This window comes from Phycodurus eques, chromosome 5 (genome assembly GCF_024500275.1).
Source record: "Phycodurus eques isolate BA_2022a chromosome 5, UOR_Pequ_1.1, whole genome shotgun sequence".
NCBI lineage: Eukaryota > Metazoa > Chordata > Actinopteri > Syngnathiformes > Syngnathidae > Phycodurus > Phycodurus eques.
In genome coordinates, this window is record NC_084529.1 from 32,236,735 (window position 1) to 32,251,548 (window position 14,814).

The 14,814-nt window shown below is 49.8% G+C and overlaps 2 protein-coding genes across 2 annotated transcripts in view; both read right to left on the minus strand.

Annotated features, from left to right (window-relative positions):
* Positions 1-328: 328 nt before the first annotated feature.
* On the minus strand, positions 329-7,426 carry si:ch211-59o9.10 (uncharacterized protein LOC561841 homolog). Its single transcript, XM_061676389.1, has 9 exons — positions 6,830-7,426; positions 6,470-6,527; positions 5,469-5,727; positions 4,264-4,358; positions 4,126-4,197; positions 1,867-1,974; positions 1,664-1,776; positions 1,500-1,599; positions 329-443 (listed from the first exon to the last, which is right to left on the minus strand). Exons 1-9 carry the CDS (start codon positions 6,931-6,933, stop codon positions 396-398), a joined length of 957 nt encoding a protein of 318 aa, XP_061532373.1. The 5' UTR covers positions 6,934-7,426; the 3' UTR covers positions 329-395.
* A 1,826-nt stretch (positions 7,427-9,252) lies between these two features.
* sycp3 (synaptonemal complex protein 3) overlaps positions 9,253-14,814 on the minus strand; it is a 6,119-nt gene continuing 557 nt past the window's right edge. Inside the window, exons 4-8 of the mRNA XM_061677161.1 lie at positions 13,859-13,976; positions 13,677-13,776; positions 13,159-13,257; positions 9,463-9,567; positions 9,253-9,383 (exon numbers count right to left, since the gene is read on the minus strand). Coding sequence (XP_061533145.1) covers positions 9,330-9,383; positions 9,463-9,567; positions 13,159-13,257; positions 13,677-13,776; positions 13,859-13,976 — 476 coding nt within the window. The 3' untranslated portion in view covers positions 9,253-9,329. The remainder of the gene's footprint in view (positions 9,384-9,462; positions 9,568-13,158; positions 13,258-13,676; positions 13,777-13,858; positions 13,977-14,814) is intronic.

Sequence of the window (14,814 nt, forward strand, 5' to 3'; positions counted from 1 at the left end):
ACGGGTCACGCGTGGGCCGCCGCCTATCTCAGCTGACTTCGGGCAGGAGGCGGGGAACACCCTGAACTGGTCGCCATCTTATTGCAGGCCGCAAATAGACTAACAGGCATTCACACCGATGGACAATTTGTTCATCTTTAACGAACCTCGCATGGATGTTTTTGGGATGCGGGAGGAAAATTGCAGAGAGGGACCGGACCGCCAATGAAAAAAGCTCGCGCCCGCTACTCACCTGAGGAGAAGCGGAATGGAAAATGGATGGATGAATGAATAATGTTAGTCCAATGTCCAATTTGTGGACTTGAGCTAATAAGTCTAATAAGGCGAATAAGAGTTGGGCTTTTATTAAGAACGAATAAAAGACAACAAACAAACACAGCAATAAAAGACAGAGGTCAGAGGTCGGCCAGGTTGATTCGGCATATAGGGCAGGTGGTGTTCTCCTGACAACAACAAACAAATTACAAGACTTTCAACAACATAACCACCACGGCGGGGCAACAGACTCTTAAAATCATTTTCGACAAAACTCACATTTATAACTCAAATCCATTTTTTCCACTTTTCACCTTGGGGGAGGGGCGGGACCTTATCCAAAAGTTGAGGGTTTTCTTTTTGCGTTCTCTCTCCTGATACTAAACAAGCTTTGAAACAGTTTTTAAGCACTAGAATTTTGTATTTTTTTTCTTCGGGGATAATGTGAAAACAAACGCGTCCTCTTGGGAAAACGTCCCCGATAAATCCACATTTGAAATACACGCCTAGCGCGCCTTTCGTCACGTCAACTCGTCAGGCGAAAAAACATTTGTCATGCTGACAAAAGGGAATAGTTCACAATTCAAAAGACTTTTAATCGGCCCTTCCAATCACTTCCAAAACAAGCAAAGTTCAGGGCTACAACCTTTACTTTGAATAATCAAATAATCTGTCGATTATTAGTTTTTGATGAATGGATGAATCGGTTTTTTTTAAATAGGATTTTTCGATCCCTTTATTCCAAAACAGGACCAAGTTTCAAATGGAAGAAAATGCACAAATCTAAATGGACGATTATTCAGTTCCCGGTTCAGTCGCTAAGATCAGTCGGAAAAGTGTCAAAAATGTCGATGATTGGTTTCCAAAGCAAACGAGTTGATTATCCAAATAGTTGTGGATTCATTCGATAATCACCGAATTGTTGCATCTGCAGCGCAGCTCAGCGGCTTTATCGGATCAGGCGGTTGCTTGTGCAGACGATCGCTCGGGAAAGAATCGATTTTTAGGATGTGCAATAAATGCTGGCTCTCGGGGGTTCCTTTCAGCGGGTTTCATTTCAGGGCGTCTTTTGAAAACGATTCACAAGAGGTCGGCCAACAAAGATCCCAAAAAGCGAGCGCGCTCTCCGAAACTAGCTCCTCCCTCTCGGCGGCCACGTCGTTTGCGTGAGCGGCGCGCGCCCGAGCGGAGACGACCTTCGACCTTTCCCGCCGAACGCGAGCCGCCCGTCCCGCCGGGCTTACCCGCAGCCAGCGGTCGATGCAGCCGGCGTGGTAGTCGTGGAAGCACGGGAGCATCCTCAGCGGCTCGCCGTCGTCGTAGTCGCAAAAGCAGATCTGACACCTGCCGGTCAAAGCGTCGGGTCAGGACCGCGAAGGCGGGCGAAGGCCGCCAACGGCCGACTCACGTGGCCGCGCCGCCGCTCGCCCGGAAGCGCTTGACGGGGAAGCGAAGGATGTGGGCTTGCGTCAGCTTCTTGGGCGCCACGGCGCCTTGGCGCTCCTCAAACGCCAGGAGGGCCTACGGACGGGTAAGTGACAAACGCAACGGGCCGCGAGTCACCGGGAAATCTCCGCAATATTGTCACATGACCCGAGACGGCGTCCTCACCTCGTAGTTGTCCCCGGAGAAGTCGTCCGCCGGGGGGGCGGCGTCCCTCCCCCGGCCGCGCCGGCGGCCCGGCCCTCGCGGCGGGTCGGCCTGGGCGAGAAGCTCGCGCTGCGACGAGGACGACAGCTTTGGGTCGGTTTCGTTGTGTGGCCGGGCGAGATTTGCATTTCACCTTTTTCGATATTTCACTTTTTATGTTCAAAACAGGCGGCACGGCGCGAGACCGCTTAGAGCGTCTGCCTCGCAGTTGTGAGGACCGGGCCCGGTTCGATCCCCGGCCCCGCCTGTGTAGAGTTTGCACGTTCTCCCCGAGCCCGCGTGGCTTTTCTCCGGGCACTCCGCTTTCCTCCCGCATCCCCAAAAAACATGCATAAATTGGCAACTCTAAATTGCCCGTAGGTGTGACTGCGAGTGCGAATGGTTGTTTGTTTGGGTGTGCCCTGCGATTGGCTGACAACCGGTTCGGGGCGTACCCCGCCTTCTGCCCGATGACGGCCGGGATAGGCTCCGGCACGCCCGCGACCCGCGTGAGGAGAAGCGCGACAGAAAACGGATGGACGGATGTTCAAAACATTTGCATTGGATGAGGACTGCAAAGAGTATTTCAAGTCCAACAAATGCTGGAGGATTTTGGCTGGCTCCGGGATGCGCTTCTTTCCTCGCTTCAGCGCCAGCCCTCGCACTCGGACACTGTCGCTACATACGGTAGCTGCCGGTTCGCGGCGGGAAACCGTTCGATTGCGAAGCTCGACGGCGCGGACGAATTTGATCGGAGGGGCGCGAAATACACGGCGGCTACGCGGCGGCCGGCAAGTTGTCGTTAAGTACGACAAAAGGAGACGGAGAGGAAGACGACGACGTCAGCGAAGACAAACGCGAGAAAAGAAGACAAAATTGCGAAAGCATTTCAGAGCGAGCGGCGAAGCCAACGGCGGCGACGCCACGGAAGAGCCGAGAGGAACGACGCGCAAATGGGCGCGCGATTTACTAGCATCACGGCGGCCCCGCGGAGGGCTAAGCTTTCTATTCGTCGGCGGCGTCAAATTCGTGGCCGTTTTTTTTTTTTTATACTACGACGGGGACGAGTGGCGCGTGCGGGCGACTCCACCGTCACTCGACTCAGGCCGCTGGTCGTCTTAGTCAAGGGACGCTTTAGCGCGGCCATTTAAGCCCACGCGTGCGCTAGCATGCTATCTGCCAGCGCCGGACATTTGCAGTCAAGTGCCGTCGGCGACAAAAAAGTCGTTGCGGGTGGCCGACAATTTATGAAGTCACGAACACGGCGCGACCGTACGATGATGTCGCAACATCGAGTCCAGTTGCACGACAGGCTCCTTATGCCTTTTTTGTTTTTATACTTACCAGAAATGGCGAGATGAAAAATATATTAACTTTTGTTGGAAATTGGCCACTGACAATATTTCGAGACAACAAAATATAGTTTGCTGCTCAACGTGAATTTAAGCAATAAAGCAGTTGATTATCGAAAAAGGAAAAAACAATCGGTCGTTCACTTTGAAGTGAAATGGCTTCTTTTCTCTCGTGTATTCAGAATTGCTCGTCAACCAGCAAACGTCTCATTGATCCAAATACTCGATACAATTTTTAGTAGGATGCGCGCGTGCTCAAATATTTGATAGCTGCGGCGTTTAATTGAATCATGACCGAGTTGCGATATTTCGCTCAGATTTTTCAGTTTCTAACGTTTGGACTTGAGTCCCGTAAAACCACAGACACTTTTTTCTTATATTTCAACTTTTCAGCGGGGTTTCCCAAAATATGAGAGATTCTGATTTTATTGATTTCTTGAAGTTCTTGGTGCAAAATGTGGACTTTACTCTTGAAATGACATTTTGCTCTTGTAACATTCCAACTTTAGGAATCAAATAATTCCGTCTGATTTTTGATCAACAACGTTTGCGCGTTTTAATGTTGCTGGTTTGGCGCGACATTTACTGGATTGTTTTGGAGCCGCTATTTGCCGTCGCGAGTCGGACGAGCGGCGCCCCAAATAAAAATCATCGGCGGTGAGCGGTGGCGAGGTCGCGGGTTCAAATCCGGCCCGGCCCGCGTGGCGTTTGCGTGTTCTCGCCGGTCACGTCCCCAAAACGCTCATTAAAGACCAACAAATCGAATGCGAGTTGTTTCTGTGGGCTCTTCGCTTACACACGGATCGAATAGAAGTCACGTAAGATCGCGCGACGTCAACAGAACGACGAGGACATCGCCACCGCGGCGGAGGCCGCGTGCTCTACTCACCCTGCGGTGAAGATGATGAAGGGTACGATGACGAAGACGATGCGACTCCGCGTCCTCTCGGTCGAAGCGAGCCTGCGTGCGCAAACGGGAAGTCGTTAACAAGCGGCGACGCCACCGTCGGGCGGGCGGCGGCGCCACCTGCAGGCTTCGTGCCAACGCTTCGTCTTCCTCCATCTGCGCCGCGCGAACCCGCCGGCCGCCGTCGTCGCTGATGACCGCGTCCTGCGCCGCCGCTGCGCACAGACACACACTTCCTGTAGCGGCCTTCACCATCACCGTCACGGTCCGACTTCTCGGCAAGTTGGCATTTCTGAACTCAGCTGTTTGCAGATTGCTTTTTCCCCTTCGGGCGCTTTGACGGAAATTGAGATTCGCCTATTTTCTGTTTCGATGCCAACGCGGCGGCCAAAGCGATACGAGTTACTTTGGCGTCCTGGTGCCACGTTTTACGCTTCTGGTGTTCAAAGGAAGATTTTGTTTCTATGGTCGTCTTCTTTTCAGATTCGGCCTTTGTCAGCACTGGAAGCGAGTTTCTCTTGACGTGAAAAATATTTATCTCCGCACAAGAAATCGTGACAAATAAAATGTATTATTATTATTAAGTGAGTTGAAGGACTGAAACGATTCAACAAATAACTCATATTGTTCAGTTGGAAAAAAAATTAAAAAGTGTAGCGTGGAAGCTTGGCGGTGATCGCTTTTCCACACAGACAGACGTTGCTGTTGACTTTTGAGGGCACACACGCAAAATCACAGATGCTACAGCGTAAAGCGAGAGGACGGTGGCCCCGAGCGGACATAAGATATACATGCACGTTTTGTTCTTTAATAATGCAAAATCCATTTTTATCCAACTTCGCGATACAACAACGCTTGCCGAGTATATTCAAGCGCGGCACAGTCGCCAGCCGGTGAGCACGTCTGCCTCGCAGTTGTTGATTGGAGACTCTAAATTGCCCGTCGGCGCGCAGGCGAGCGCCGATGCTCGTTTGTCTCTATGTGCTCCGCTCGACCGGTTCAGGGCGTTCCCCGCCTTTCGCCCGAAGACAGCTGGGATCGGCACCAGCACGCCCGCCAACCGCGTGAGGAGAAGCGGTACGGAAAACGGACGAATGAAAGTATATTCAATCGAACTTCGTTTCGACAAAAGTAGCGCTTTGCTGCCATCGCGTGGCTTCTATAGGAATCGGAGGCCACGAGTTGCTGCCGTAGCTTGGCGAATCACACAGATGGATACTTTGTTCATCTCGTGGGATACGAGATTTCTTTTAGAACTGGAACTGAAGGGCAAGATCAAAGTTAACAGCGAGTCGACAGTCGCCACGGAAACAGCGTTACTTTACCGAGCGAGGCGGAGTCCCGCTCGCCGCTCAGCCACTTCCTCTCCTCCGCCGTCAGGAAGGACAGCGAGTCGGACGTCGTCACGCGGGAGGGCGACGAAGACGAAGCGGAGGACGACGACGACGACGAGGCGGCGCCCGACCGGCCGTCGACGGCAAACGGCGCCGGGCCGGGTCGCTCCGGCGGCGTCGCCAGCTTCCTGCGTTTGGACGGCCCGGCGGCGGAACGCTGGGCCGAAGCCGCCGTGCGCCGCGCGGTCACCTGCGGACGTGCGCACCAGAAGTCAGACGGGCGCCGCGTTCACTTCAACGCCATCTGTGCCACGCGGGCCGGCGAGTATTCCCTCCGAGGTTCCGTTGGCACTATTTTCCCAGTGGCAGCCAGGGTTGCCCCAAACCTTTAGCGCGCTGAGGTATTCCCGCCCTTTTGTCCTCGTACTTGAAGTCGTCCCGCCTCGGACGCGCGGGACGGAACGTTGACGCCGGGCGGCTTCGGAGGGCGAGAGAATCCCGTCCGCTTCGCCTCCCGAGTCGGCATCGGCGCGGGGGGCGGGCACGTACTGCCGCTCGACAAATGTTTTCAAATTCAAATTTGGATTGGAACAAAATTTGCAAAAGAGCTTCTTAATCACGAAGTGAGACTGGAGAATCGAAACGATCTTTGCGTTCGGGTCACTTTCAGCTGTCGGAAAACTAAAGTCGCCGGGTTCCGTTCAAACCGGGCTTGTAGCAAACGCGAGCGCCGTCGCGGCAGATGACGGTTTCCGCGGGCCGGTCGACGGAGACTCGAATCTTGCTCCTCTCTCATCTACAAACGGCTTCACGCCACATGGGCAACAGGAGGGAATCAAACTGTGCGCCAAGCGAGTGCCAATGGGAAGGGCGCTCTTGTACGTTTTTCTTTGGTGATGTAGGCTTTGATTGTTCGTATTGGTTGAGGTTTTGTTGTGAAATCGCAATCCAAATCGATTGGAGGATGAGCAGAAAGTACGTTTGGGACTCACCGGGCTGAACGCTTCCTCTGCACGGCGTGTGCGTCGTCTGCGCTTGCCGAGCTGCGGGCTGACGCAAAACAACAAGCACTGATGAGTTGCCATAAGTAAAACAACAATCACTCATAACTTGTACGCATCAAAACAACAATCACGAACACAGGGGCCCTTCGGTTTACAACATTGAAATGCTCTCCCCGACGTCATGTTTGTTTTGGGGCATTTTCAAACAAATAAGTATGACTTGTGTTAGACTACGCTGCAAATTCGGGTTACATCGCTGGCATCGCGACAAGTGCGTCGTAAATCGAGGAGCTGTTGTGTCGTAAGCTTCGGTACGGACACCGGAGGCCGCGCTGGGCCCGCCGCTACCTGGGGGTCTCCGGGACGACGAGCGGCATTTTATCCAGGAGAAACGCTCGGTCCGCTCGGTCGTCTTCAGAATCGCTCAAGTCGCGCGACTCCATTTTCAACATTCCCCATCCACTAAAACGCAAACAACACAAACTCTCGGTGACGTTTGTACATGACCATACGCCATTTCATCGAGCGCGACGACGCTGTTATCACAAAAAGCCCGCCCCGTACGTTCAAATAAACCCGGAAGTGCTAGCCACTAGCATCGTTAGCACGGAACGGTCCAAATAAGCAACACGCTATCTGAGAAATGTGACATACTTACCTACACGTGTTAAAGTGATTGATCAATTTAAGAACGTAAGCGTTACTTTTCTTGTTGTGTTACGAGTGAAAAGAGGAGTTGAGAAATGAAGAACAATGTCGTTTGTCGCACATGACCAGACAGGAAGTAAAAAGATAACCTCCGCTGTCAGACCGTCAACTACCGGAGCCTTTAGTGTTATCAAATGTTCCTCGCTCACATGTTGATTGTCCTTTCACAAACACAAACGAACAATATAGTCGTGAGGCTACGGCTCGGGTTGTGCGACGGGTCATGAAGGGGGCGTGTCCGAGAGGCGTGCTTCATTTGGGGGAGGGGCCGGAAATGATGACGGCCGATTCGTCGCTGCCCCGCAGTACCACGTGACCACTTCAGGAAGTGCTTCTGAATTTGGCGCAGTCATATTGCTCCACGCCGTCAAGCAGCTCCGCGGAAATGTTGAATGAAATTGCCATATGCCCTTCTCCAAAGTTGACAAGCTGCCATACATCGCTGGTACATCTCCATCAATTATAATAGTGTCAAAAGCTTCATTGAGTTGAGTAGTTCAATACAAAAAGGGAAACTCATATTCGAGAGATACACCACACCCACTGAAACATTTCATCATTTTTTATTCATGTGTAATTTTGATGGTTATAGCTTCCAGCAAATGACAACTCCAAATCCAGCATCGCTAGAAACGTCCACATAACTTAAACTATTATGAAACAATTGAATTTATTTTTAATGTAGAATTTAGGCAGGAATTTGCCCTCTGAAAATTATTTTCCCAAGTGTTTCGTGACTCTCTATGTTTGAGTACTGAAATCAATGGAGTTTTCTACCATATTCACATTTTTTTAGATGTGCCTGTATATGATGACTACCATTTTGGAAACAGTTACGCACACAGAATACGTTCAAACAATATTTTATTATTTCACGCCGACACAATATTTGGTCAAACTTTTTTTCCAAGTACCACAACCGCCACCATATTGCAACGCATCGCACATTAAGTGGCCTAAAATACAGAACTACAGTTGCCTGTGATTATACACTTGGCCAGCAGGTGGTATCGTGTGCCCATTAAGGATCGAGAAATGGATCATCATTTCAACCCTGACTCGAACCAACGGGCGAAGTGTTACGATGCTTCACGAAGCTTCATCTCGCCATCACTACAGAACAGTTGAAATTTAAAAAAGCAGAATACCCCAAAGCTACACGTTCGAGTTCGACAATATGCAACAGCTAAATGTGCTCGTCAGTAAACACACCACATAAAGGTTCCGCCTAACTTACTCTCGAACGTCCACTCCTCGAATGGTGATGACGTATGTATCATATCCATCCGTCCATCCATTTTCTGAGCCGCTTCTCCTCACAAGGGTCGCGGGCATGCCGCAGCCTATCCCAGCTCTCATCGGGCAGGAGGCGGGGTACGCCCTCAACTGGTTGCCAGCCAATCAATTAGAGTTGTCAAAAAGCCTAGCATGCATGTTTTTGGGATGTGGGAGGAAAGCGGATTGCCCGGAGAAAAGCCACGCAGGCACGGGGAGAACACGCAAACTCCACACAGGCGGTGCCGGGGATTGAACCCCGGTCCTCAGAACTGTGAGGCTGACGCCCTAACCAGTCGTCCACCGTGCCGCCTTTGTATCATATCATTTAATCCCCAAAAATAAAATGGTGCTACATTTATTTTGCTCATACTGATTGAAAGAAATGTGGGCAGTACAGTAGCTAGTGGTTAGCAAGTCTGGCTCACAGTTCCGAGGTTCGTTGTTCGAGTCCTGACTTCCTGTTGTTCTGCCTGCGCTCAAGTTGTTTTTTCCACAATCCAAAATGAGATTAGCGTCATTGAAGACTCAATTCTCCTCAAGTGTGAGTTTCCGTGAATGCTTGTCTATGTGCCCGGACACTGAAAAAAGATTTTAAAAGTTAGCAGTGTAAAGATGACAAGAAATGAGGTTTTATTGTTTTTATTCCAAAATTTGCAGTTGTTTTCCCAAACAGTCAGCGCAAACAGCGCCGCCTGGAGGCCAACAAAGAATTACACCTAAGTGCTAATCTTGTCGGCTGTGAACCGGAGACGAGCAACACATTTAACACGCGTGGCCGTGAAGAAAAGACGACGACACAGAACAATTGCGTGTCCACGGTAACATGAGCAAGAGAGGAGAAGATGAGGATGAAGTGAGGAGCCTAGAAGAACATGGTGTGCAGGGACTTGCGCACGGACGCCAATTCCTGGTGTTGCTGCGAGAGGACAAAGCGCAAGAGGAAATCACAGCTTCCTTCGATTTGATTTCAGCGCGACGACTCCAAGCGGACTCACGGTTTCCGTGAGGATCTTCTTCTGCATGGTGGCCATCTCCTTCCTCAGCTCCTGCTGGGCCTGATGCAGGACACCCTCTTGGCTCTTCTCCATCTCCTCCATGTTCTGCACACACATGAACAGCAAGATTCCCGTGAAGCATTTGTGTCCCAGTCGCTCCCTACTTTGGAACTTTGACACAGGGTTGGCACTGGGTCATGAACCCTCTTAGCCAATGTGGTTAAACAGTACAGAAATCTCTTAGCCACACCTGTGTGCGGTTGGCCAGAACGTCACATGCGTTTAAGTGGCTAAACGTTGAGCCACACCTAGTCAGTCCTCGTCACAGGGAAACCAATACGTTTTGAACGATGTGGCCCGATTAAAACTATCTAGTCATCAAGAAGGACTGGGCTGAACCATGTGAGAACATACTGAGGAGGCTTTTGAACAAATATTTTGATTTGGCAAGTGCTTTTTTCGGGGAGGGGGGGGGGGGGGTACCTTTTTATCTTCAGCATTATTCACTAAACCCAAGAAATACTTACATACTCTACAGTATGAGCAACACAAGATTGGTTACAGCCAACAAATACAAACTCTTTCGTGGAGGCCAGCTCTAAATGTTATGATGAATTGATATGAATTACAAATCTGTATTTTAAACCTTCAATCTCAGTCAAATATTGACTGATTGTTTTCACTTCATGCTTTGTAAACATGTACTCTAATGATGCTGTTGCGAGTTGCTGTCAGGGTCAACCAAGTACAGAAAAAAAGTGGAGTGACGCTTTCCATCACCAAAATATAAAAGCGCTTGAATTGGTGTTAAAGTGTATTCAACGCTGATTAACGTTCTTATCAATTACAGTCAAAGTGTTAAGGTTGAGACTTGTATAATAATCCTCAAGAAGGATCTTAATAGGGAAAGTTTTAGTTGATGATTAACATTGAAAATGTTTGGTGGTAAATTTTAATAGGTTAACTTAAAGATGAACCCAAGTCATTTTTGTGTTTTCTTTTTCAATACAAGAAATATGTTTGAAGGTAAGTGCTGAAATTGTGTGCGACAACTGAGAACAATTTTGTCGTGAATTGTTCCTTTCCAACATTTCAGTTGGCTGGATTTTTGGGGCGGGCCTGAAACAGGGTCGCGCTGACGTCACCAGGTAACAGCATGAGTCTGCCCTAGCCCACTATATAACCAACGAGCGCCATCTATGGCTATTGGCCGAAATTGCGAGTTACTCAGTAATAATAGCTTGGCCATTTCTAGCACCCCCCTCCCGGAAGCCGTCACCTTATCGTGGTGGAGGGCTTTGTGTGTCCCAATGATCCTAGGAGCTAAGTTGTCTGGGGCTTCACGCCCCTGGCAGGGTCACCCATGGCAAACAGGTCCAAGGTGAGGGGCCAGAGAAAGCTCGGCTAAAAGACTCTTACGATGAAAAATATGAATTGATCTAGGTTTGCCTTGCCCGGACGCGGGTCACCGGGGCCCTCCTCTGGAGCCAGGCCTGGCGGTGGGGCTCGAAGGAGAGCGCCCGGCGGCCGGCCTGTACCCACGGGGCCCGGCCGGGCACAGCCAGAAAGGGTAACGTGGGTCCCCCCCTTCCCGTAGGCTCACCACCTGTGGGAGGGGCCATAGGGGTCGGGAGAAGCGCGAGCCGGGCGGCGGCCGAAGGCGGGGACCTCGGCGATCCGGGGACCTCGGCGATCCTACAGAAGCTGGCTCTAGGGACGTGGGATGTCACCTCTCTGGCAGCGAAGGAGCCCTGTGTGAGGTCGAGAAGTTCCGACTAGATATAGTCGGACTCGGCTCCACACACGGTTCGGGCTCTGGTACCGGTCCTCTCGAGAAGGGTTAGACTCTCTTCCACTCTGGAGTTGCCCACGGTGAGAGGCGCCGAGCAGGTGCGGGTATACTTATTGCCTCTCGGCTCGGCGTCCGTACGTCGGGGTTCACCCCGGTGGACGAGAGGGTAGCTTCCCTCCGCCTTCGGGTGGGGGGACGGGTCCTGACTGTTGTTTGTGCCTATGCACCAAACAGCAGTTCAGAGTACCCTCCCTTTTTGGAGTCCTTGGAGGGGATGCTGGAGAGCGCCCCCGCTGTGGACTCCATCGTTCTGCTGCGGGACTTCGATGATCACGTGGACAACAACAGTGAGAACCGGAAGGGCGTGATCAGGAGGAACGGCCCGGCCCCCCCCGATCAGAACCCGAGCGGTGTTGTTATTGGACTTCTGCGCTCATCACGGATAACGTCCATAACGAACACCATGTTCGAGCATAAGGGTGTCCACACGTGCACTTGGCACCAAGACACCCTAGGTCGCCGTTCGATGATCGACTTTGCGGTCGTGTCATCGGACTTGCGGCCGCATGTCCTGGACACTCGGGTGAAGAGAGGGGCGGAGCCGTCAACCGATCACCACCTGGTGGCGAGTCGGCTCCGACGGTGGGGGAAGATGCCGGTCCGAAGTGGCGGGCCCAAGCGTATTGTGAGGGTCTGCTGGGAACGTCTGGCGGAATCCCCCGTCAGAAGGAGTTTCAACTCCCACCTCCGACAGAACTTTGCTCGTGTTCCGGGGGAGGCGGATGACATAGAGTCCGAGCGGACCATGCTTAGCGCCTCTATTGCCGAGGCGGCCGACCGGAGCTGTGGCCGTAAGGTGGTCGGTGCCTGTCATGGCGGCAATCCCAGCACAGTCGAGCTGAAGGAGGAGTCCTATCGGGCCTTTTTGGCCTGTGGGACTCCTGAGGCAGCTGATGGGTTCTGGCTGGCCAAGCGGAATGCAGCTTTGGCGGTCGCTGAAGCAAAAACTCAGGTATGGGAGGAGTTCTGTGAGGCCATGGAAAAAGACTTCCGGACGGCTTCGAGAAAATTCTGGTCCACCATCCGGCGTCTCAGGAGCCAGGTAACTTCAGTTCACATTGCTTTCCTTGCAGTGGAAGGAAAATACCAGTTGGTAGCGCTACTGCGCTGTTAAGCTGCTTTCACAACCACCAATGAAAAAGAAGGACAAAATATTAGGTACAGACATGTTTTGTGTTTGCAGGTTAGGTGGAGAACAAATGTTTAAACTGTTTTTAATACACTACAACACTGTTAAGTGGAATTTAAATGACTTAAAAAAAAAAAAAAAAAGCAAAAAAAATAAATGGGTGATTTTTGGGGAATGAAACAGATCAATTGCATCTCCATTCATTTCGGTGGGGAAAGACGATTTGAGATAGGGGTGTTTTGAGGTATGACGTGGTAACAGAATGAATTAAACTCATATCGCAAGGCACCACCATATGAAAAATAAACAGACATTGATCACTTTAGAGCCTTCGGCCAACCGAGACCCACAAAATGACTTTTTTCATTCCTTGCTGCTTGCTGGATTGAATCATACACGGACTAAAATGGAACCCATTCTACACTCTACACAATTGACTTTTTGATGTTTTCTACCAGGTGAAATAATTTTATTTTTAAACAAAGGAGCGGTTTCATGCTATGGTTTTAGTTTCTGAAAGAAGCGTTTAATGGCTAACAATTGAATGAAACATCTGGGTGTAAGGAAGTGGAGATACCCCCTGCTGACCATCGGACACAATTACACTTGACTTGAACAAGTGAAGCGTCCTCTGTTGACTGACAAAGACAAAAAAAAAATCTTGAAAATGAAAACAAGAAGTCACAAGTGGAAGGCTGATTATTGCTGTTTGAACCTTGACGAAGTGCTTGAACAGCTCTTGGATGGATTCCAGTTTCTGGTTCTGAAGAACTTTGGTCTGCTGGACCACCTTCTGCTGCTGGCGCATCAGATTCTGAACACAGACCCACACACACCATCATCCACAGTCACGTGATAAATCCGGAATATAGTTAAGTATCGTTGTAAAACACAACATACAGCGGCTGAAATAAGTATTTAACACGTCACTAAATATACTTCCAAAGGTGCTATTGACCTGAAAATTTAACCAGATGTCGGGAACAACCAAAGTAATCCAACCACAAAGGAAGTAGAGCAAATCAACTCAGAAATTAAGTCGTGTGTAAAAATGTGAAATGACACAGGTAACACGCGAAGAAAGGGAGGTGCAAAAAGGCACGGAAAGCCAAGACAACACCTCAATAGATAATAACAACACCGGACGACCCGCTCTCCCAACCGAGCGACAGCCCCGTGTGTTTCGTGTGCGTGTCTCGAGCGTGCATGCGTTTGGAGTGTGCGCGTTCCCACATTGAGCTTCTCCTCCTGCTCCTCCATTTGCTGAGCTTCCAGCCGCCACTGCTGCAGAACCGACGACAACTGCTGAGAACAGTCCTGCGTCATCTTCTGCCTGCGCACACGCACGCCAGCGGGACAAGGGCAAAAGATGGGCGCGCGTACGTCTCACCATTCGTCCCTCGGCGGCACCGTACCTTTGCTTGTGGTAGTTGTTCCAAAGTTGCTCCATTTTCTGCTGCCCTCCGTTCATGTAAGTCTTGGTCAGACTTTCCAGACGCTTGCGCTTGGTGAGCATCACTTTGTTGATGTCAGCTACACTCATAGACACATTGACACACAAAGTGGAAGAAACAAACACACACACACACACAAAGGGAGGAAGGACATTCACATAATTATTATTGATTATAAATGCTCAGAAGTGTCCACCTTGAAATAGTTCACAAAACCAAACCAGTCAAAGTTCAGTGGTGTGAAAAATGATTGGTCTCATTCTTAAATTCTTATATTTTTGCATAGTTTCCCCATTTTGTTTGAGATCAAACAAATGTAAATAGACAAATATAACAAGTGACTATAAAATGCATTTTTTTTTAACGGTGCTTTCATTTATTAAGGTAAAAAAAACGATTCAAAGTTACTTGGCCTTGCGTGAAAAAGGAATTACCCCCTTGTTAAATTGTGAATCATGAATTAATTGTCACTGATCACACCCAAGCCTGATTACCTCCACACCTGTTCAATCAAGAAATCACTTCAACAGAATCTGTCCTGACAAAAGATCGAAAAAAGCTGCAACAAAATGACACATCCAAACAAATTCCAGAAGAGTCGAGAAATAAAGTACCGTCATATAAATACAGGTTGAGCATGATTTGCAAAACATTGTCTTCTGTTTTTATTGATGTTTAACACGACGTCCCAACTTCATTGGAATTGGGGTTGTACTGACCACATACAACATGCAACATCTCACTCATTTTTTTCCCCGTAAAGCAGTTCCGTGTATTTGGTGTCACTTTGTTGGTTGTTTTTATATTATCTTGCGAGTGTTTATATGTGAATATTGATAGTTAATTTTCCGTATGGGATGGAAAAAGTACCTAGCGACCTCTAAGTACTCCTAAATTGCAAACAATGTATATTAAAG